General features: G+C 32.5%; 1 protein-coding gene across 1 annotated transcript in view; it reads left to right on the top strand.

The window, feature by feature from the left end:
• The first annotated feature begins 1425 nt into the window (after positions 1–1425).
• The window catches only part of LOC114333482 (multiple inositol polyphosphate phosphatase 1), a 46833-nt gene continuing 22003 nt past the window's right edge, over positions 1426–26255 (top strand). Inside the window, exons 1-3 of the mRNA XM_050647391.1 lie at positions 1426–1933; positions 5911–6045; positions 21089–21264. Of these exons, the coding sequence (XP_050503348.1) occupies positions 1771–1933; positions 5911–6045; positions 21089–21264 (474 nt within the window). The 5' untranslated portion in view covers positions 1426–1770. The remainder of the gene's footprint in view (positions 1934–5910; positions 6046–21088; positions 21265–26255) is intronic.

Here is a 26255-nt window from a genome sequence, read left to right as displayed (position 1 = left end):
TGTCTGCTTTTAGACATAACTTCTTTTGTTGTGCAAAGCAAGCGTGTTTACAATATGGGCTATGCCTCTGTTTTCATTATGGGCTAGTGGCCCATATTTAGAACAATGTAGCAATGTAGGCAAAACGAAGTAGGAAAAGGCAAAGAAAAAGAAACGAAAAAGAAATAAAAAAGGAAAACGTAAGCAGGTTAACAAAGTCACAAAGAACCAAAAAAAGAAATCGGGTTCTAGTAGCGAGGATGAGGAGGAATATGTGCCTGCAGATGATGAGAGTGCTTACAATGAGTTTCCTTCTACACAGCCTCCACAAGACGCAGCTGACGTAACGTGTATGTTTTGCGAAGCCCTTTTTTCAGAGTATAATCTTGGTGAAATATGGGTCAAGTGCTTCTGTGCCATTTGTGGGCACATAACGAGTGCGCTGGGGCCGAAAAAGAAGAATATGTGTGTGACGTTTGCAAATAGTTTTAGCATATGGGTTATTTGATGTATTTTTTGTATTTTAGATATTAAAATATATTTGTCACGCATTTATCTCACTTCACACAAATTTAAGACACATTTTTCGGGGTAGCCCATATTTAGGATCATTATTCAAACTACGCAAAAGTACAATTTTTCATTATTTGTACATTTAAAACACTTATATATTTTTTAATCAATTTGGACTTTGGGCAGGTTATAAATAACTAAATGTAGGTATTCTTACATACCTTTGGAAATAAAACAGAATCTTTATTCTTTTTTTACAAAGAAAAACAAAATGGGTAGCCCATATTTGCATCCTTTCCTCTACGTAATGCTTTTGATCATATTAACAAGCTGTTCAAGCTTATTTTCATATTCTTCCTCTTTTACAGTCCTAACTAAACCCCTCTTTACTGTATATCCACCAGAGGCCTACGTAGCTGATTCGTATTCGAGGGCGGCAGACAAGACATCAACCAGCGTCTGGTGACAAGGGAATCGCAGGGTTCTCTGCATTTCATAATCACGAAAACCATCAATAAATGTTTGAACAGCCAAAGTTTCCATCGTGTCTTCGGTAGCTGTTGGATAAGTATATCCTACTAATCTGGCAATATCTAGATATCCAGAGAAGAAATCTCGTTAGAAACTGGAGAAATCCCCAGAAACTTTTGAAAGAAATTATCTTTAAGAACTTTACAATTATCTTTACAATTTAGTAAATAATTGTAAAGAATGGTTCTTTTGTATGATAATAAGGGTTTTCAACTAAAATTAATTTTGTTCATTGTTTTTTCTTTTTGAAAAAAATACCTCGAAATGAGTCATCCTTTACCTATGTTTCTATGAAAAATCATTTTTGAAAAATTGTAAACTATGAAATATCCCTCGTATGTGCTAATTAAAACCTAACCTCTGGTTGATTTGAACTACTGTCACTTTATAATTCAACGTAGTTCAATAGAACTATTGGTAAAAAATACAACACAAAACACAACAACAACAAAGAATACAATACATCATTATGCTGTTTAGGTTTAGCTGTTTATTTATTACTACACATTTTTGTGACACTATCGTTGTTATATAAATTTAAAGTTATTGTGAAAAGTACCTCTGAACTCGTTGCTTCTTATTGCCAATCACTGATAATTAATACACAAGACTGATGCGGGTTTACAGTTAGCTCACCTCTTTTGCAGAATTCGGTCAGTCCCCGTTAATCTTATCGAAATTTATAGCCATACAAAGGTATAAGTGATGCATAAATTGAAAATGTACAGTTGGTTTTAAAGTGCAAACATGAGAGCTGTGATGTACCACTCGGTGCTCTTGTTAATTTGTTTTTTAGTTAGTTTTTCAATTGAGTGCACCAACTATGGGTACCCCTTCGAGAATCACCTAGCACAGATGACTCCTTATAGGATAGTATCTAATAAGAGTTTTGACCGGATAGAATATAGAGGTAAGTAACATTTGTTGATAGAATTTTCGCCTCAATATTCCTTGGGAATTTATGGAAACATCTAAACCCGTTTCTTAATAGCAAATTGCAAGATTACTTACCTAGCATGCTAGCATGCAAACTAGTGCATATTGCATATCCCATCTTTGGAGAAACACTGACCCAAGTGCAAATTTTTCACAAATTGAGTTATCAACACTAGGATATTCCTAATACTCGTATTTGTATAGGGAAACAAAGTCAGACTTATAACTCTTTCCTATTTCGCTATATGACATAATATGTATGTTGTTGTTGAATTTCCGTTTTTTACCTGCTCTCTACATGCAACAAAGTCAGATTGTCACTTGTGCGTGATACAACATTAATATGCAATCATAAAATGAATAAAAACATGAAATTTTTGGAGAAACAATGACATATTTGCTAATTTTTGGAGAAACAGGGATATATTTGCTAACTGTCTCCCCTTTCAGGCAGCTTTAACCTATTGACTGCCAGAAACATGCTTCTCGTGTTTTGACAAACTTTGTTTATGTGCCGGCAACGCAACTCTTCTTATAGATCTAATATTTCGCTGGCATATGGAGAATAACATCTTATTGTGGGTAGCTGTCAAACTGTTAAGAGGGGATATTTAAGAAAAATTACCTATAAAAAAACTTTGAATATGAGGCCATGAGAGCCAGAGTGGCCTAACTGATTTTAACATTACTTTACATAATCAAAGAAAATGATCAGAAGAATGTGGACAATAAATTTCTACTTACTCTTGTAATTTGCATCTCATTTTTGGCCTTAACTAACTTTCAAATCTTTAAATGCGTTTTCCCAAAAATAACAAATTTGCTCTAAGTCAGTGTTTCTCCAAAGGTGAATATATGTATAGCTGCATAACTATTGAGACAACGATTAGCTTTCTTTGGAAATATTTGGAACTGAAGATCAGGATGCTACAGTATGATCAAATTCACTTTGTATTTGAGATTTGGATGCAAACTGGAAGTAACAATCTGCATGGTATCAAAATGAAATTGAGAAAATGGGGTAAAACCGAATGTTAATAACAGTGGGTACCCAAATCTCAAACACAAAGTAAATTTGGTTATGCTGTAAGGTGCTTTATGTTTCCCATACTCTCCATAGAGTAGAACTCCAGACCAAAATAGGTGAAATGATTTAAAACTCAATACTTTTGGGCTATACAGTGGAACTCACTTATTAGAATAGCAATTATATGAATATCATTGTTTACGGAATGTAAATTTGAGGTCCAAAACGTTTCCATTTACTCCTTAATAAATTTATTTGTTTATAGGAATTTATTTTAATAAAATAATACCGGTTTCACCTACGACAAATATTAGTTTATTTGATGAAGAAAGTTATTCGGCCCAAAAACCTAGCATATCTTCATTATTTTATTTATTTATCAAATAAATATTTACTCTTCAAATATATTGACAAGTTAATCTCGCTTTAAATATCTATAACAAAGAAAATTCCTGAGTTTAAGGTACTAGTACACTTTAGAAGACCAAAAATAAGCATTTTTTCAAGATTTTTTTCTCAGAACCCTTATTAAAAATGAACATAAAACTTTTTACATAATATCTAACTCTTAGACTAACTTTTTTCATTAATGCACGTACACTAATATTGTAGAGGGCACCAAAGTCAAGGCCTCGAAAAAAAGTAGTTCTGATGGCGGACAGTTAATCTCAGGATTGAAAAAGGCAGGTCTCGTACGTGACAATTTACCACCGTTAGTCAAAAATTCCGCAAAAAAAAGATTTTACGGAAATTTGAAAAAATTTTGTGAAAAAATCGCCCGTTTTTCTTCAGTTTTTCATGGTTAAAATATATTTATTTTTTATTTTTTGGTCAAATTGTGGTAAATTGTCACGTAAGAAACCTTCCTTTTCAAATGCAGTACGATTTTTTTGTTTCAGATATCCCAACCTTGAGATTAACTGTCCTCCATCATTTTTCGATGCCTCAACTTTTGCGCCCTCTACAATATTAGTGCACGTGCATAAATGAAAAAAGATATATGTTTTGTACTCTCTAAGAGTTAGATATTAATATGTAAAAAGTTTTATGTTAATTTTTAATAAAGGTTCTGAGAAAAAAATTCTTGAAAAAATGATTATTTTTGATCTTCCAAAGTGTACTAGTACCTTAACTTTAAAATTATCAAAATTGTATTGAAACACAATAAAAGTATAATCGAGTAATAAACTTTATTTGATGAATAACTATTCACTGATTTATTTATTGTAGGTGAAACCGGCCCTGAATAAACTATTTTTCAGGCAAATGAATAAATTTTTATGTGCAATCTCTAAAAATTAAAGTGATGTCTGGTTTATTAGCTATTAGCATTAGGCCTATCAGCTAATAATTACTTTATTACTTTGTTGTGAATACAAATTCGACTCTTCGCAGAAACATCCACAGTTCATAAAGTACTTTTTCATTTGTCTAAAAATTTCTATTGTCACCCACTTCGTTGCCTGTTAATAAATTTTAGAAATGGTTAACTTAGAATTCAACCAGAGACTATGTGTTTACAATAAGTGAATCATGGCATTGTTAAATTCAAAGACAAAAGATTATACTTTGAAAGAAAAAGTTCATGGAATTGAATAAGCAAAACAATCTAAATGCAATCAAATTGAAATTGCTAAAAAGTTTGGAACTTCACAAGCTCAGGTGAGCAAACTTTTAAAAAATTAATACAGTTTTAATAATTGGCAAGCTAATTCATAATTAACCCAAAAAAGAAAATGCAATGGTAGAGAGTCAGACATTGAACAGGCATTAGCTGAGTGGTTTACTAAGAAAAGGACCCGAAATGTTCCTATCAGCAGCCCAGTTTTAAAAGAAAAAGCTGAAGACATATCCAAAAATTTGGTCAATGGGAACTTCAAAGCGACAGATGGATGGTTCTAAGGATAGATAAATCGTTTGCAAGTTTCCTTCAAAAATATTGTTGGAGTAGTAAAAGATGCCAATGTATCTGCTGTAAATACGTGTATAACCAATATGTTACCTTCGTTAATTAAAAATTATGAACCAGCGTTCATGTACAATTGTGACGAAACTGTGCTGTGTAAACTGTTTATAAAGTGCAACTTTTTCAAAGAGGTAGAAACTATATCACCTGTAGAAAATGAAGAAAACCCAAAACTTGAAAAAATGACAAAGGTTTTTCAAGATTTGTTTCTTTTAACGATAGCTTATCAGTTTTCGAAGATGCTGAAGATCTTCAGCCAAGCAATGAAACCACCCAACTCAATAGTGAAGTCACAGATGAGACAGAAGATGAAGATATTTCCTATTTTGTGGAAGTTCCATCAGCAAGTCATAACTGCTTGCAAAATTATAAGAAGTTTTCTGGAGGGTCAATCATATGTCAATTTTTCTTATTATAAATTAGAGCAAAAAGTGACTAATATTTTATGTAACAAAAAATCAGGTCAAGATAATCAATTATTGTTCAAAAAAAAAATAAGTAATTCTGTTGTATGTACTTTAATAAAAAATATATACATATCTACATATTGCATACATTTCATACTTATTAGTGTATGCATACACAGATAATGTAATTTGGGTTTTTAATAAAATAATTAATACTTACACTGCTGTAATATTGACCTAAAAAGACCTAAAACCATATACATATCATTGGTATGTATTGACATAAATAGTATATACTATTATTACGTGTCATACCAAACTGTGTTAATTAGAATTAAGAAACACAAGGAAGTACATAATAAAAAATGTTAAAACTAGAAAGTTAATGTATTTTGTAAACAGAGTAGAAGTCCAAAAATAAGTAGAAAACAATGGTTTAAATGCCAGAATACTAGTAGATACATTATCTTGCTAATAATTATTTTGCCTTATCTCCTAAACATTGCCTATACATTCATTCTAAACTTAGCATTATAATATTTAACTTATAGGTTGTACACCAAAAAAGATATGGATGATGGTAAGACATGGGACTAGGAATCCAAAATATTCTGTGATTGAACAAATGCTGGCTCGTTTGCCTGAGATTAGAAAACTTCTAGTGGAGAGTACATCTTTACCAAATGGTAAGTAATAATAATTGTACTGTAATAATGATTAACTGTTTAGATGGGAAATAAGCCACAATTAAATTGAAAAAATAATTTTATTAACTTTTCGACGCCCAAATCAGGTGTCGTTGTCAAAATACTAAATTAAACAAAAATGTTGTTGCTAAGTAAAAAAAAGAATGTGTGTACTTTGTACGCACGTAAGAAGATATTCTTCTATTATATAATAGGTAATTTAAACGAAGTAAATATACTTAAAATGTTATTTGTCCTTATTTTATTTAAAAATCAAACTAACTTTCTTATCTACCACTTTCAAAAAAGAAGAATATCTTCAAAAATTATATAATAATATACTTACAATCATAAAATCTATAAAAAAAAATAAAAAAAATAATAACTTGCTTGGGGCTCGAACCCACTTCACGTCTACCGCGCCGTACGAAAGTTGACGGCATTTCAAACTGCACCACAGTCGCGTGTACGTCATGTAGGAATATACACAAACTAAACGTTTACACCATAAATTTATATGAATTTAATAAAATTATTAGTTTGATTTTTGTCGAAATAAAATACAACAAAATATAGAGTAAGAAAACGATATATGAGATGAAGATTTGTAGAAAGTTTGTTCGTAATCAGATTATGTAAATTAAAGCATTGCCTACTAATAGGTAACTACATTATTTTGTTTACATTTTCCAAATAGATAGGTATTGAAACTATTAGGTATTTCCAACTGAAACATTTCGAATTACGTACCTGCGGCTTTTCAAAACTATTTAAAAAGTCACTATAATTATAAATTTGATTTTATGTCTGTCCACACATCAATAAAAACTAATATTATACAATATTTTTGTTTACCGATAACCTCCATATTGAACAATTATTGACAGATCATTTCAAAATTTGAACACCCAATCAGAGCCCGTATAACCACTAATACCATACTGTCGGTGTGCGCATGCGCGGGGATCAATCAAATTTTACCCTCAATCGATTCGCCGCTAAAGAAGAATATCTTCAAAAATCTTCTAATAATTTATTTAATCTGACTCATTTATATTGGCAATTCAGACGTATATTATACATTTTAAAGTAGAAGACCAATATTTATGAGTTGCGTTCCTGGGACGACTTATTTGTCAAATTCCATGCTGTATTTGATTGTTGAATGATGGTACAGCTACTATTTGAACTAAACACATCATTTTCATGGTTTCTAGTAGAATATTTTCTTTAATTGTACATTGCGGATACAATATGGGATTTGTACCTGTTGTTTTCGATAACACGACAATGATCGTCGTGTGTCATGGGTCATTTTTACTATCGTATATGTAGTTCAAATTACACAAATACCCATTATCTCTCAAATATTATATTACATACATTTTTATTGTTGAAATGTTTGTCTGATAAAAATTGGTCCGGGTTATCGGGGGCCGACTTATCGGGGTTCCACTTTACTTTAATTATGCTAAGCAATGAAAATGAACAATTTTATTTTGATACATATGCTTTTTGTCGAACAAAAGAAATGTTAGTGACTCTATTTGCACTCTTCTAGCAGTGATAACAACTTTCAAACTACAAGGCATGCTTTGGCTTGCAAAGTGGAATGCAATGGCAGAACTTTTGAGTTCCAAGATGACTTAGGTAGGTATCCAGCTAGTTAAGATATATGTAAATGCCTAAGGTTCTATCCAGAGTATGGATAGGTAAAAAACTCTCAGAACCGTTTCAAATAAATAGTGGCTTGAAACAAGGAGACGCGCTGTCACCTCTCCTTTTTAATATAATCCTGAAGAAAGTAATAAGAACAGCGCAAATTTTGAGATAAAAATGCTCCTAACCGAAATAACTAACTCCTCCTAACTAATCAATACCGAATGAGAACAAATGCTGAGGTCAGACAGATATACATATTATAATGGTAACAACGCCGCCCAAGAAATTAAATCTCAATGCCATGTTCACAGACTCAGTAATAACCGCCTTGCCAAATTAATCTGGGAGGAAGCCTTAACAGGAAGAACTGCTACGAGAAGAAAAAGAAAAGAAGGCATACTTTGGATCACATTATGTCGCAATGCTCTCTTAAACTTCTGGTGACCAGCACTAGTCTCCATGAACGTCTCTCATCGGATCCCAAATATATTTAATGGGATCAATTCTGCTAGATCTGTACTATGAGAAGGCCAAACAAATCACATAATTTGATCCTCGACAAGATGTTTAATAACTGTACAATCAGTTGGGGGTCATTTCGAAGTGATTTCATAAGTATTTGTGTGAGAGGTTATGTCAAACACTTGTCGAAACAATAACTTTTTTTCATAAATTCAGTTAATAAACTATATCGCACCCGAAACAAATACAAAAAGAAATTTTACAATAACTGCAAATTATGGGGTTACCCTAATTCTATGCTATTTAATTTATCATTATACAGAGTGTAACAAAAATACAGGTCATAAATTTAATCACATATTCTGGGACCAAAAATAGTTCGATTGAACCTAACTTACCTTAGTACAAATGTGCACATAAAAAAAGTTACAGCCCTTTGAAGTTACAAAATAAAAATCGATTTTTTCCAATATATCGAAAACTATTTGAGATATTTTATTGAAAATGGACATATGGCAGTAGTAATATCTTAAGAAAAGAGTATAGTGAAATTTAGACATCCCATAAAAATTTTATGGGGGTTTTGTTCCTTTAAACCCCCCCCCCCAAACTTTTGTGTACGTTCCAATTTAATTATTATTGTAGTACCATTGGTTAAACACAATGTTTTAAAAACTTTTTTGCCTCTTAGTACTTTTTCGAAAAGTCGAGTTTTTATCGAGATATTTTGAATATTTGTCAAATCCACCACATATTTGTATATGGTTTTAAGTACAGTTATGGAGACTTTGTAATAATATGAAAATTTATTTATGATTTATATTTTTAGGTATATTTTGAACCATATTAAAAAAGAAGCCACATCTCGATAAAAGGTGCCCTATCAGAAAAATACAAAGAGGCAAAAAAGTTTTAAAAACACTGTGTTTAACTAATGGTATCGCAGTAATAGTTTAATTGGAACGAACACAAACATTTGGGGGTTTAAAGGAACAAAACCCCCATAAAATTTTTATGTAAACATATTAAAAAAGAAGCCGCAACTCGATAAAAACTGTCTTATCGAAAAAATACTAAGAGCCAAAAAAGTTTTAAAAATATTGAATTTAACTAATGGTACCACAATAATAATTTCATTGGAACGTACACAAAAGTTTGCAGGGGTTTAAGGGAACAAAACCCCCATAAAATATTTATGGGGTGCACAAATTTCACTATAATTTTGTTTTAAGATGTTCCTGCCATAAGAATGCCCCATGTGCATTTTTAATAAAAAATAGCTAATAGTTTTCAATATATTCGAAAAAATCAATTTTTATTTTGTAACTTCAAAGGGCTGTAACTTTTTTATGTTCATATTAGTACTAAGGTAAGTTAGGTTCATTCGAACTATTTTTGGTCCCAGAATATGTGATTTAATTTATGACCTGTATTTTTGTTACACCCTGTATACTCCGGACAAAAATATTGCATAATTTGAAATTATCATGTGAAGTGAAATTGTTTGTGTTGCAATCCTTAGCCCTTCCTGTATCACAGGTTTAGGATTAATTTTCCGAATGGCCTAAGGGGCTATCCTAGTGTCAAAGTACGAAATTCACATACTTTTTTGGGAATTTCTAAAATAAAAAGTGCTGTACCAATTGTATTGAAAATTTGCACGAACATTTATAATAAAAAGGAGTATAATATGTAAAACAATTTTCATAACAAAATATTTAAAATTAAACGATTTGTGCGCCATCTACTGGCAGCGTGAAAATAAAAACATAGCTCCACTGCTGCAGTGATTGGGACTAATAGAGATCCTGAAACATAAAATTTCAAAGTTATTATTGAAATCTAAATTATTCTCTATGCGCTATGAGCTTCGCCGGTATCGCCACCTACTTAACGGTATACTAGTATAACTTTCGCTGGAAAGAAAAAAGTGTTGCACATTCTCTGTGAGTTTCGCTGGTATGGCTGGTATCGCCATCTAACGGATTACTAGTGTTCCTGTTTCAGCCGGAAATTTAAAGAGGAAAGGAGAAAAGTACTATCCGTTGCAAGATAATTCGGATTTATATGTATATCTATTTAATATTCTATTATCACATTTTAGTATAAATAATATAATTATTCATTTAAAGCGTACTTCCGCATACTTAGTACGCTTTAAATGAATAATTATATTATTTATACTAAAATGTGATAATAGTATATTAAATAGATATAAATATAAATCCGAATTATCTTGCAACGGATAGTAAATGATAATTGTTTCAAACGTATTACTTAATTCTTATCGTGTAATATTTACAACGTAAAGAAGTAATTTGATTGTAATCGATAATTAATATCAGTAAGTACAGAATTTATTATTCATTATGATTATTTTTAAGATTTTCCTTATCGTTTTGAAGTTTATGTTGGGAGCTTATAGTATAATACCTACTTCTTAAATATTAACACATGCATTTATTGCACTTAGATAATTAATTAAGAGCGTAAACGTAAAATTTCCGGCCAACTCTTTAATACAACAACTTTTGTGAGACATTTAGTAAATATTATATGCAACTCTTAATGCAGAACGTCAAATTTCCAGTAAAAGTTTAGTGACTTGTCACTACTGGCGCTCGCGAATTTTAAATTATCCCCTCTACCTACGAGCTCATGCGTATACCATCAACTAGGAGTTTTTTGATCGGATTTAAAATGTCAATTAGGCGGTTTTTGAAACTGAAAATGTTTTAGCTAATTTTAAAAATGTTTGTTAACACTTCGTCATTTTTCCAAATTTTAATATTTTTTAAAAGTCTTAGTTGACGGTATAGGAAATAACATATTTCAATAATCACTTTGAAATTTTATGTTTCAGGGTCTCTATTAGTCCCAATCACTGCATGTTTTTATTTTCACAGTGCCAGTAGATGGCGCATAAATCGTTTAATTTTCAATATTTTTTTATGAAAGTTGTTTTACATATACAGTGGAACCTCGATAATTCGGATTAATCGGGACCGCGGCCGATCCGGTTTATCGAAAATCCGGGTTAGCCGGAGAGAATGGTAAAAATTAATAAAATACGGTATACTTATAGATAAAGTCCATTATAATTAAAATAACATGAAATATATATGCACAGTACACATCTAACTTACCTATAGTTGTATAGAGTTTAGTATAGACAATATAGAGTATTGTTCATTTCTAGGTAAAAAAACTCAAGTCAGTTTCGGTTGTGTCAATTTCGTCTGGTCTTCCATCGGAACGATGTTATGTAATTTTAGGACAGTGACTCTTTCATTGTTTAAAAGACCATTGTTTAAAAAACAATTTTTTAAAAGACAGTTGAAAATAAATAAAGGAATAACAGGTGCCTGTTGTTTGCGATAGCCAGAGATAATGAACGTCGTCGCTCTGCCGCCGCCGTCGTGTGCATGAGTCATTTTTACTATCGTATAGTTTAAATTACACAAATACCCATTATCTCTCAAATATTATATTATGGTCGAAGGGAAGTTTTATCAATGAAACTCGATATTTTAAAGCATTCCAGAAGCGGCTACAGATAAAATGTTTTAATATAATACATACATTTTTATTGTTAAAATGTTTGTCTGATGAAAATCGGCCCGGGTTAGCCGGACTTCCGGGTTATCGGGGGCTGACTTATCGAGGTTCCACTGTACTTCTTTTTATAATAAATACTCATGCTAATTTTCATAACGATTGCTACAGGACTTTTATTTTAAAAATTCTCAAAAAAAGTATATGAATTTCTCACTTTTACACTAGGATAGCCCCTTAAAGTATCATATCAATGCTCGATTGGATTTAAATCTGATATGGGCTCTATGTTTCGTGGACTTCGAAAAGGCATTCGATAAAGTACAGCATGTAAAATTAATGCAAATACTGAAAAATATCGGAATAGATGACAAGGATATTCGTGTCATTAAAAAATTGTACTGGAATCAAGCTGCTTAGGAATATCTTGCGTAGCACCTTTCTTTCAAAAATCGATAGAGTGAATTCATCTGTTTTAGTTAGCGTCCATGCCTCTGATCCATATGTGAGAACGGGGACTATCAATGTTCTATACAGCCTTTTATACGAGTTTTTTTAGAGAGACGTTTGTTAGATAAGTACTTCGATAGACCATGATAACACCTGTTTGCAATTATTATTCGCCTTTTTATTTCCTCAGATGTGTTATTATTGGGGTTAACCGATGTCCCTAGATATATGAACTCTTTGACCGCTTCGAAGTTTTGGTCATTGATGATTAGATCTGCGTCAACATTTCCAGCTCTTGTGTTTGTGTTAGTCGCCATGAATTTGGTTTTATTTTGATTTTGATTTATATGTAAACCCATTTGTTCTGCTGCTGCTACTAGATCGGTTAGGATTTCCGCAGTTCTCGCCCTGGTTCTTAACCTCATACATAGCGTTAATTTTGGTGGGGCGGCATAGTGCTTTGAAGTGGTATTTCTTGGAAAGGACATACCGAACTTGTGGAGCAGATCTCGATTGGTAGAATGACAGCTGGCATGTACATTAAAAACGTTTTAGAAGATCATGTCTTACCATTTGCCAGCCATATTGGATATGACAGATTCGTGCCAATGCTCGATAAGGCACTATTAGAATAGTGAATACTTAGCTTGATGAGGTTCAATTTAAAAATGATATTGGCCACTATATTGCTCATATCAGATTTAAATCCGATTGAGCATTTATATGACACTTTAAAACATCGCATTCGAAAAAAAATTCTCTTCTTATAAAACTGGGGGCTAAGGATTGCAGCTCAATAAATTTCACTACACATGAAAATTTCAGAATATTATGCAATATTTTTGTTAAAATCTAGACAGCCTTGACTTTGGAAAATGTTGTAAGCTTTTGTTACACATAAAGGATGATTAAAAATTACATAATTATATTAATCACCTGATGATTTACGTTTTGAATAACAATTTACATGTGGGTGATTAGTGTGATTACATTTAAATATGATTTCGCAATTGCGAAATTATTAAATTTTCAAATATGAATGTGTAATATATATTGTTTAAATATATTCTTGGATATTGGATGAAAAATATCAGGCGCCATGTAGTCCTTTTTAAAGAAAAGGAACAAAGAATGTTATAGTATTAGGTATTAGATTTGCTTCTATTTGATTCATATTGCGCTTATCTATTATTGAATTAAAAGTTGTATATACCGATATATGAATAGATATGTTTCTGATCTCGTATGTAAGCAAGATCAAGATGTATCTGATGAAGCCAGAAGTCTGAAATACATATAATACAGTGGCAAGTAGACGAGATATAATTAATATTCGTATATGTTCTTCAAAATCTTGATCTCTTTTCATGAAGCTGACTACAAATTTGGTTCTCGACATATCCTCACAAAAGAATGATTTGGAGCTAAACTGACAGAAAGAAGTGATTCATTCATGAATTAACTACCATTTTATTATACATATTGGCACAAGTAAATGAGCAATGGAGCATAAACATAGTCTCATATGAATTTAAAGTGACCCAGGAACGGGACGGACAAGAGTAGTAACTACGTTAGAAAATTGAAGCTATTTCCTTGTGGCATTTTTATGATTAACTATTTCAACATTTCAACAACATTCAAAACAACAAACACATTGAGATCTATTCTATCTAAAACTAAACCTAACAATGAACAAGAAAGAACAAAAAATTGCATTTATAAAATACCTTGTGAATGCGAACAATTTTATTTAGGTGAAACATCAAGAAACGTTAGAATAAGTGAACATCAGTCTTATATTAAAAATAGAGAATTTGATAGATCTCAAATATGTCAACACGCATGGGATAATGAACATAGAGTTCAGTGGAGAGATTCAAGTATAGTCCTGAAAGAATCAGATGGTAAAGAGAGAAAAATCAAAGAAGCGGCTCTAATTATGCTAAATGAAACCATTTGTGTCGCAAATTCCTCGGTAGAATGCATTAGGATGTGGTTACCCATACTGAAAGAGGAAGTCAATAGAAAGAAAATACCACGATTAGTAAGTCAATAACATATCGAGTTAGTACATATTTTATATTTTAGTATTACTTATTGTATATCTATGTATTATTAATACATATTATTTATAATTTAAACGTATTAAAGTCAGAATTTGGTATTACTTTTTGAGAGTAAATTAAATGGAAGACCAAATACTTACGATGTCGGGATAGTATCACGAGGTTTTTTCCTGGTTTTCCCTCGTGATTTACTATGGAATTCTAACGCGAGAATTTTACTGTCATCGTTGCATTTGGTTGTCTTTTTAAAGACAGATCACATGCTATGATTTTTTTTGTGACGGATATTCTTGAGTTGGGATTAATTTCATGTAATCGAATGAACTATTTTTTAGTAAAGTCGTCCCAGGAACGCAACTCATAAATATTGGCGATATCATTTTAAAGTCTTCTACTTTAAAATGTATAATATACGTCTGAATTGCCAATATAAATGAGTCAGATTAAATAAATTATTAGAAGAATTTTTTTACTTAGCAACAACATTTTTGTTTAATTTAGTAGTATTTTGTATTTTGACAACGGCACCCGATTTGGGCGTCGAAACGTTAATAAAATTATTTTTTCAATTTAACTGTGAGAAACTGTTAGAAAATATCTAATAACCGATTTTTTGCAATGGATTAAGCGTGGGTCCATCACTTTACACTTTTATCAAACTAATAGCACACTGAGTCAAATGAATTTAGAAATAGATGAATTTAATTTTTGAAGTGAAAACTTCTTTAGGGACGTTGTGCGATTTTTGGATAGGGGAAAAGCATTGAATTCGCGACCGTCATCGCGACCGTCACCGCGACCGTCATTCCGACCGTCATCGCTTACGCTATATATTATTTATATGTATATATAAATTGTATAGAAGTATTTACATTTAAAATAAATGTAAAACCTATTTTAGGATGGGGAAAAAGGTTTATTTCGCGACCGTCATAGCGACCGTCATCTCTTCGACGAAATAAATTTTGTACTTATCTACAGTGTGTCCACGGATGGGGTGCCCAAGAGGAAAAACTTTTTTATTTTCCATTTTTAGCGAAAAATGTCTTTCTTGATAAAAAGTTTTGCTTGTTCTAAAACCCCATAAAACGTAATAAAATTCAAGTTTTTCAAAACCTGCTTAATATTGTAGCCAATTTTACGTAAAGCTCTATAAAATTTTGCTTTAAGTTCGAAATCATAACAATATTAAAAATGATTTATTAGAAATGTCACTTATAAATGTTTAAATTGTGAAAATTATGGTAAAAATGGATAAAACCCCTTCAAAAATTCATTATAATTCTCATAGAAAACGAAGTTCGTCAGAAGAATCCCATCAGAAATTGTTTGCAATCCTTTCTTGAATATTATGAGAGATTTTCGGAGGTCCCATAAACAAAATTTAACAGTAACTGAATTATGTGAGAAGAGGAGCCCAAATTTGAAGTCAGATGATCGAAAAAGACTATATTTTATTCCTTTTTGTTAACCTATAAGATAAATTAATGTTATTTAATATGCTTAATCAAAATTTAACCCTCACGCACAAGTTGTAGTCTATATGACTAACAACTTCAGTGAGAAACTGGGTTTATTTATTATGTTGTTAGTTGCTACAAATAAACTCTATTATTATTATTATTCTAGTGTTGCTAAGCTAGTAACTGTCAACTCCGATAAATAATTTGCGAATTGTCATTTTTTTTTTCGACAATGTTAAGCAAAATATTGATCAAGCATGATAGTTCACAAGATAAATTCTTTGTTGAACGCTTAAAATTGTCAAAAAAATGACAATTTGCAAATTATTTATCGGAGTTGACAACTTACTAACCTACATTGAAGCTTGGCATCACTAGATTATTGTTATTATTTCGAACTTAGTGCAAAAATGTATAGGGATTTACATAAAATTGGCTACAAAATTAAGCAGGTTTTGAAAAACTTCAATTTTATTTCGTTTTATGGCGTTTTAAAACAAGCAAAACTTTTTATGAAGAATGACATTTTTCGCTAAAATTGAAAATAAAAAAGTTTTTCCTCTTGGGCACCCCAACCGTGGACACACTATATATTATGTGTATCTATACAAATTGTATAGAAGTATTTAAAAAATTTTAGGGATGAGGAAAAAAGATTTATTTCGCGACCGTCATCTCTTCGGCGAAATAAATTTTGTACGTATATGTATTGAAGTGAAAACTTCTTTATGGACGTTGTGCACTTTTTGTATGGGAAAAAGTATTAAATTGGCGACCGTCATCGCTTCGAAGAAATAAATTTTTGAAGTGAAAACTTCTTGAGGGTCATTGTGCACTTTTTGGACGGGGAAAAAGTATTAAATTGGCGACCGTCATCGCTTCGGCAAAATAAATTTTTAAAGTGAAAACTTCTTTTGGGGAAGTTGTGAACTTTTTAGATGGTGAAGAAGTATTGAATTAGCGACCGTCATCGCTTCGGCGAAATAAATTTTTGAAGTGAAAACTTTTTTAGGAACGTTGAGCACTTTTTGGATGGGGAAAAATTATTAATAATAAATAAGCGACCGTCATCGCTTCGACGAAATAAACATTTGAAGTGAAAACTTCTTTAGGGACGTTGTGCTCTTTTTGGATGGAAAAAAGTATTAAATTAGCGACCGTCACCGCTTCGATGAAATATATTTTTGAAGTGAAAACTTCTTGGGGGACGTTGTGCACTTTTTGGATGGGGAAAAATTATTAAATTAGCGACCGTCATCGCTTCGACGAAATAAATTTTTGAAGTGAAAACTTATTTAGGGACGGTGTGCACTTTTTGGATGGGGGAAAAGTATTGAATTAGGGACCGTCATCGCTTCGACGAAATAAATATTTGAATTGAAACTTCTTTAGGGACGTTGTGTACGTTTTCGATGGAAAAAAGTATTTAGCGACGGTCATCGCTTAGATGAAATCAATTTTTGAAGTGGAAACTTCTTGAGGGACGTTGTGCACTTTTTGGATGGAGAAAATATTATATTAGCGAACCTTCATCGCTTCGACGAAATAAATTTTTGAAGTTAAAACTTCTTGAGGGACATTGTGCACTTTTTGGATAAGGAAAAATTATTAAATTAGCGACCGTCATCGCTTCGACGAAATAAATTTTTTAAGTGAAAACTTTTTTAGGGACGTTGTGCACTTTTTGGATGGGGAAAAGTAATCGCTTCAACGAAATAAATATTTCAAGTGAAACTTCTTTTGGGACATTGTGCACTTTTTCGATGTAAAAAAGTATCAAATTAGCGACCATCATCGCATCGAGGAAATAAATATTGGAAGTGAAAACTTCTTGAGGGACATTGTGCACTTTTTGGATGGGGAAAAAGTGTTAAATTAGCGACCGTTATCGCTTCGACGAAATTCATTTTTGAGTTGAAAATTTCTTTAGGGGCGTTGTGCACTTCTTGGATGGGGAAAAAGTATTGAATTTGCAACCGTCATCACTTCGCTGAAATAAATTTTGTACATATATAAATTATGTGTATGTATACATAAATAGCATAGGGCATACGCATCGCGTGTATCGTATATGATATAAGTATAGCACTTCTTTTAGGATGGGGTAAAAGCATTGAGCTCGTAATTTATATAGGTACTATAAGAAGTTTTCACTTCTGTCGGCACTCCCACGAGTGCCTTTAATTTTTTTTTACTACAGTATGCGGCAAAATAAACAGTACTGAAGTACGATCCCGATAAAACAGATGTTAAAAATGCCCTCTGGCATGAAAAAAATCTTTAATTCTAGTCCGCAATTTCCCACCTTCAGCATTTCCCATATGTACGCATTAGGTGGCGTTAGGTCTAGTGAGTGCGATGGATGTGGAAATGGAAAATCACTGCCACGCGAAATAAGGTGTGACAGGTTGCCTCGTCCTGCTGAAACCATTGTTGATTTTAAGCGTGAACCGTTTTCGCGACTTTTTCCGTATTACCGAAAATAGGGGCTACAAAATCGGCTGTTTCAACCACTTTGTGGATGCACAGAGTAGCGCTGCAGAGTGGTTCGTCTGTTTTAAACATTACACGACATTCACGTACGTTATAACGACATTCAGAAACCACTCAGTGCGTTTCGGCGCATGACATACATTTTAAAGTCTTCTATTTTTAAATGTATAATATATGTCTGAATTGCCAATATAAATGAGTGAGATTAAATAAATTATTAGAAGAATTTTTTTGCTTAACAACAACTCTTTTGTTTATTTTAGTAATATTTTGTATTTTGACAACGGCACCCGATTTGGGCGTCGAAACGTTAATAAAATTATTTTTTTCATTTTAATTGTGGCTTATTTCCCATATAAATAATTAATCATAAAAATTCCACAAGGAAATAGCTTCAGAACAACATTATGACATACAAGGACCCCTCAATATTCCTTATGGAAAAGTGGTCATGGTCAAATTTAACGAAAGTTTGGTCAATGATACTTCTCGATGTGTAGATTAAAAAAGTCCATGGAACCTGGGTCTGAATAACTACTATTCTCGAGCTACTGCCTTCTGAAGTTATTGGATTCGAGTGCTCGGTTTACGTTAAGTGCACTAATTCACGGTCAAGTGAACGAAAATATTTATTACTGAAAGAATATAGACTCATTTTCTTCATGCATACTTGCGTCTTGTATATGAATTCATGGTCAAAAATAGATGCATCGTATTTTAGTATTTAGGAAACCTCCGAAAATTCCTCAAAAAACTAAAGAAGTGCGATATAAAATGTGCTACTAGAGCGATGTAAGAATTATCATGTTTTCATGAATGCTTTACAGTTATGCAATACCAGAAAAGCTGCAGTTCCGCCCTATCTTTGGAATACTACTGAACAGTGGCGTATCTAGGAGGGGGAATGGAGGAATTCTCCCGTAACACGGTCCAGAACTAAAGAAAAAGTTGTCGGAACATAAAAAATACATTAGCTGACATGAAACTTGTCCCGCATATCAGATATAAGTCAAGTAGAGAACATGTATTTGATCTGAATACAGAAAAACAAAGTACCTGGTAGTCAGTAAACGCTAAATATTAATGTTGTTCTGAAGCTATTTCTTTTGGGCAATTTTGTAATTAACTATTATAAATGGGAAATGAGCCACAATTTAACTATAAAGATTAGTTTATTTTGACAACGACGTTCGATGTGAACGTCGAAACGTTAATAAAATCATTTTTTAGTTAAATTGTGGCTTATTTTCTATTTATATTAGTTAATTGCTAAATATTAATTACAATTGTCTATGGAAAAATCGGGTTTAAGTCAACTTCGACTATCTGTACGTTAATATTTTGCTAATTTCGGTTAGACGCATCATATGTCGTGTTAACTAACGACCTATCAGAATACTTAACATTAGGTTGATGTCTTGCAAAGCGTAAAAACAGTAACACACTGGTTATATGAGCACAAGTCTCCACAGTTCTCTCACCAGATTGACAGGTACGATAAATAGTACCCGCTAATCGGTTCTTCTGCAGGCTCATCTTCATCATCCGTGTAGGAAATGAATATTTGATGTTTTGTAGCTTTCCGAAACCTAGAAAATATTCTAACTCTTATGAATCCCGGTTTATGCATATATTCTCATCAATTTGAAACTCTTCGTCATTGTCTCTAATTATTTTATCTTGTATGTAACGGTGCCAGTTTAATTTGATATACCTCAATCGTAAGGTCTTTTAGGTATTCTAAGTCGAAAACAGGAAAAATTGCAAAATCATGATTATGAAGCCTTCTCCATTGACCATTTCTTCTAATCAGATTATCAGTCTCAACTCTAGCTGTACAACATTAAGAATTAATAACCTCTGTAATAATTGTTGAGCTTCTTCAGCTGTAGCACCTTACATTGTACAATATTTTGTATTAAAAAGTTCATCATCACTGACTCTAGAACCCCTGGTGGACCTCGGCCTGTTCAAGAATCAGCTTCCATTCCTTCATATCCTTGACTTGGTTTTCCCATTTCGCACTCTTAACACACGTAACTCGTCTTCCATCTGGTCCTTAAATCGTACTTTGAGCCTACGTATTTTCCTCACACCATCCGGTCTTTGCGGTTATACATGTGTTTTGACGGGTCCATCTCGTTCATTCTCGTTAAATGAAGAACTTTTTTTTATTTAATTCTGGAGTATGTTACGGGTGGAATTACCCCATTCCCCCCTAGATCCGCCACTGTTAAGTAGTATTCTAAAGATAAGGCCGAGCTGCAGCTTTGCTGGTATTGCATAACTGTGAAGCGTTCATGAAAACATGATAATTCTTACATCGCTCTAGTAGCACATTTTATATCGCACTTCTTTAGTTTTCTGAGGACTTTTCGGAGGTTTCCTGAAGACTAAAATACGATAGTGCACTTAACGTAAACCGAGCACTCGAATTCAATAACTTCAGCAGGTTGTAGCTCGAGAATAGTAGTTATTCAGACCCAGGTCCCATCGACTTTTTTAATCTACACATCGAGAAGTATCATTGACCAAACTTTCGTTAAATTTGACCGGGACCACTTTTCCATAAGGAGTGTTGCGGGGTCCTTTGAGGCATAAGCATTTCAGTACTGTTTATTTTGTATTTTTAACAAAAATTTTTCCTTGCCTTAGTAGCACATTCAGATCAATAAAGTTAAATGTGTTTACATGCCATAAATCGTATAATTCTTAGAGGACTCAGACTCAATGATAGTACTGCCTCTAGATATGCCATTTTTCACAATGTTTCAAAATAACGTATCTGTTACGAATGTAATGTATCCAATTCTTTCATTTACTTCCGTAATTCATGATTTTTAAGTCAAATCATAAATTTTTTAAATTAAAAACTCTATAATATTTCAGATCATGTAAAAAATAGGGACCTCGATCTTCTTCGCAAATGGAAACTCACATTAGACGTAGACGACAAGAATAAACTAACCCACGAAGGTGAGGAAGAAATGCTGGTTTTAGCCGAAAGAATGCAGAGCAGGTTCCCTGAATTATTCGACGAAGTCTACAGTAACACATCATATAAGGTTAAATCTCATAGCTCCTACGAAAGCGTTTGTATAGTTTCTGCAGATATCTCGAAATAATTAATTTCGATGTTCTTCTTTGCCACCAGCATGTAGGTTTCATCACACTTTTTTCACCAAAACATACTAACTTGCTTTCTTGCTTTTAGTAACATTTCAGGCTTAACACTGCTGTATGTAGCTTGGTATTGGGTGTTTAGTATAAGGGACTGTTAATAATCCTCAGTTTTTTAGAAGATTGTTGAAAAGAATTGAAATCGTTACTATTGTTAGATATTACCAACGAATATACGCTTATAGAACGCCAGTACTTTACTTAACAAAATAAAGGTCCCTCGAGTCAAACGGTGTTGAAACGTGAATAAATTAGATTTCTAAACCGGTCGATAGAGGCGTTGATAATCAATTTTTATCGCAGTTCATATACAACTTTTGGTAATGGTTGTGAGGTGAAGGTTTGGCCAATCGGCAGAACGCTCGGCTAATGTAGGGTCGAGACGTCAAGCAAGCATTGTTTACTTCTATTTTAACTGATATTTTATCTTTTAATATTAGCTTTGATTTGATATACAATGAGCACGTAAAGGTTGGAACAAATTCATTTTTTCCTAAATGGGCCATTTTGGAAATAAATCCCGAAACAAACCGATTTTTATTTTTAAATTATGATTTTTTTTTCATATATATCATACTATTAGTGACGTCATCCATCTGGGTGTGATGACGTAATCAATGATTTTTTTAAATGAGAATAGGGGTCATGTGATAGCTCATTTGAAAGGTTATTCAATTCTCTATTTAGTAATATAAATATTAGCTTAATTATTTATACAGGCTGTCAAAAAAATTTTTGAATTAAATTAATTGGCACAAAAAGAAGAATGTATGTAGTTTATTTAACTCAAAATACCTTTTACTGCTGCCAGAAAACAGAAAAAAATGTTTATTTGAAAAATAAACATTGCTTTTCGCTTAAATTAAATGTTCAAACTGCCAAGAGGCATGTGGGTGGCAGCTTTAACAGTGAATTTAAGTGAAAAACAATATTTTTGCCAAATAAACATATTTTCCTGTTTCTGACAGCAATTAAATGTATACTGAGTTAAATAAAAAAAATTTGAACGCCCCGTACAAATAATTATTTTAATGTTTATATTACTGAATAGAGAATTGAATAACCTTTCAAATGAGCTATCATACGATCCCTATTCTCATTTAAAAAAATCATCGATTACGTCATCACGTCCAGATGGATGACGTCACTAGTATGATATATGGCAAAAGTCATAATTTATTTCCATAATGGCCCATTTACGAAAAACTGAATTTATTCCAACCTTTACGTGCTCACTATTTAAATAAATATAAATTTAATATGTTTATTTATATGTAAATAATGCTTTAAATAGGCTATAGTGAAATTAGTGCATGATTAATAAAGCAGTAAATGTCGACTGTTATTAGAGGCAGATGAATACATGATGCGATTTTTTTGCGTGCATGACAATATTGGATTTTCTTTAATAGTGAAATTTTAATGAATTACTTATATTTAGTTTTTGTAATGTAGTATAAAGATAGTGTATAAAGAATAAAACGGTATAAAAAAACTAAAAAATATATTTACTAGATCTGAGATTCGATCCCAGATCCATAAGAATAATAGCAACATCATTGCCAGCATATTCACAATGATTGCCAGAAGTTTGTATGAATTGTAAAAACACTTGATTTCAGGAATCAGTTAAAAATTTTATAAGTACGGTTTAGTTATTGCCCAAATAGGTCTTATTTAACTCGATAAAGGAATACTATACAAATTTGATATTAGCAAAGTTTTTGAAAGATTGCTGCTACAAAGAATATACGCAGATCATGAATTCCTAACATTACCAGAACATCAGTTTGGTTTTCGGGAAAATCACTCTACTTACACAACAAGTCCATCGAATAGTAAATGAAATATCAAAAACTCTCGAAGAAAAGAAATACTGCAACGCTGTATTCCTAGATATCTCACAAGCGTTTGACAAAGTTTGGCACAGAGGTCTGCTTTACAAAGTAAAATTAGCACTATCTAGTAAATATTTCTTCCTAATCAAATCCTACTTTTTAAATAGATATTTCTCAGTAAAATTCAAAGACCAACAATCCAGCTTCTGTCCTATTAACTCCGGAGTTCCGCAAGGTAGTGTTCTCGGGCCGCTGCTGTTCTCACTCTACACAGCCGATATACCAGAGTCTCATAATACTACGATCGCTTCCTTTGCTGATGACGTAGCAATACTAGCTGTAAATGAAGATCACATACAAACCTCACAAGACCTGCAACACCATCTGGACATACTCAGTGAATGGTACACAAAATGGCGAACAAAAGTAAATAAAACAAAATCATCTCAAATAACGTTTACCAACCGCCACAACACATGCCCACCTGTAAGAATGGAAAATGTACGAATACCAACAGTAACAGACGCTAAATACCTTGGCCTCCATCTTGACCAACGTCTTACTTGGAAAAAACATATCCAGACCAAAAGAAGACAACTAGACTTGAAATTCCGGCAAATGTATTGGCTCCTTGGACGCAGATCAAAAGTCAACATCCAAAACAAAATTCTTCTGTACAAAGCAATACTCAAACCTATTTGGTACTACGGACTACATACACCTCTGGGGCTGTGCAAAGTCATCATCCAACGATTTCAGTCTAAAGTTCTAAGATCAATAGTGGATGCACCGTGGTACGTAACTAATCAAACACTTCACGAAGACTTAAATATACCTTTCATCAGAGAAGAAACCCATCGAGCCACGGAGTCACAAAATGAGCGTACCATTCACCATGACAATGAGTTAGTAAGGGAATTATTCCATAATGGCCCTGCCACAAGGAGACTAGATTGAACCTGGCCTCAGGACCTATTTTAAAACTTAAACATAAATAGAATAAGATGAGACATCATTGGAAGTCTCTTCTTCATGCCCAAAAACATGGAACAAATTTACTTAATAGGTACTCTTTTAATGATGTAGATTGTAAATAAACATAATTACATAAAAAAAATTGATATTTACCTATGTCTAAAGAAATGTATATCTAATATCAAAAGTTCAATTGAAACGCTTATTGTAGAAAGGGAATAAGTCCACATCAGTTCTAATTGAAAATAAGATATACATTTTGTTAAACTAACGTTGACGGATCAATGAATCTATAAGGATAATTTTAGGTCTGGATCCCGCGTATGAAAAAAAAAGTTGATTAATAGCAAGCTGAAAATTTGTTAATAGCTTAAGGGTGTCTAGTCGGATAAACTTTGATATATGGGAACACTGGAACAGGGGTAGTTTTAATTGTGTAACAGGTTAAAAATTTGAAACGGTCACACCACGAAAACGGCACATTTATTTTGTCCGACAGAACAGACTTAAACTCTTCGAACAGAGATTAAACTCTCATGCAAAAATCAGATTGCTATTTATCACCAAATGGGCGTTTTAATGAGTGGAACATGTGGAATATGTCAAATGACAGGAATTATGACAGGTGATAAATAGCAGTCTGATTTTTGCATGAGAGTTTAATCTCTGTTCGGAGAGTTTAAGTCTGTGCTGTCGGACAAAATAAATGTGCCGTTTTCGTGGTGTGACCGTTCCAAATTTTTAACCTGTTCTACAATTAAAACTGCCCCTGTTCCAGTGTTCCCATATATCAAAGTTTATCCGACTAGACACCCTTAAGCTAATAACAAGTTTTCAGCTTGCTATTAATCAACTTTTTTTTCATACGCGGGATCCAGACCTATTTGTATCTCTCACCATACGCGAATATTGCACGATAAAAGTTTTGTTGACCGTATAAAAGGAACTAGTCCAGGACTGGTTACCTTTATACAATAATTCTTGTAGCTCCACCATCGTTTTTGGCGGTAATTACCCGTGTGCATGCCAATGATAAATATAAAATTCTTAATTGTATGTCAAAAAAATGCGCAATAACTAAAATTCATACCTTACTTAAGAAAAAATTCAACATCCCGTATCTCGGAAACGAAGCATTGGCGGACATAAGTTTATAAAGCAAATGTTCATTATTTTTTCATGCAAAATTACCCCTTAAAGTTTGTCGCACTTATTTAGAAACACCCTGTACTGATGAAGAACATGGCTAGTTGTTAAAGTACCTAACTTTTTTATTATCCAACATAAGCGAATGAATAAAAAAACAGAATGTTAAGAAAACCTTAGGCTATAGTTGGGTTTTAATTTCAGTATTTTATAAATGATAGAATATTCCACAGGGTGTTGCAAACTTTGAGAAAAAGACACAGTTTGATTGGTCCACCCGGTATACAATGAAAATTTACATGTTTAGCAACAATATTCTTACAGCCATATTGTTAAAGAATAAGGCGATAACATATTAAAAAAATTACTTAAATCGGACAACAGGTTTAGGAAATTCGAAACATTAAAATGGCCAATTTTGTGGGCCGCCCGTTTTCTCTGACGCGCAGTGTAGTTTTTTTGAGTTTTCTCAAAACTAAGTATTGCGGACTTAGTATACTCTTTATACAATGATCGCTTCAATTGTTGTATATTATGCGAAAACTGTGGGTATTTAAAATTCACGATAATTATGTCGTTAAATTTACCATTTTAGAAAATACCAGTGATAAAACTATTTGCTTCATTGATATACTGAATTGTACTTGATTTCTTTCCCAATTTGTGTAAATTCTCAACTGAGTTGGGAACTATCTGAATAAAATTATGAAAAATCTATTAAACAGTGACAACATTGTAGATAAACGAAAGGCTTGCTGACTTGCAATGTGGGAAAAATAAATAACGTGATTGATTGAATTGAATACGAATGGAATGACCGTACTCTTAGAATAGTACGAAAATACAAATATCTGTACGACAAAATCGTGATAAAGATAATATCCCGGTTATAGGAATACTTTTGCTTGGCACGAAGG

The sequence above is a fragment of the Diabrotica virgifera genome, chromosome 1, assembly GCF_917563875.1.
Source record: "Diabrotica virgifera virgifera chromosome 1, PGI_DIABVI_V3a".
Lineage (NCBI taxonomy): Eukaryota > Metazoa > Arthropoda > Insecta > Coleoptera > Chrysomelidae > Diabrotica > Diabrotica virgifera.
Note: the sequence above shows the minus strand (reverse complement) of the source record. Positions and strands in the feature narration are given on the sequence as shown.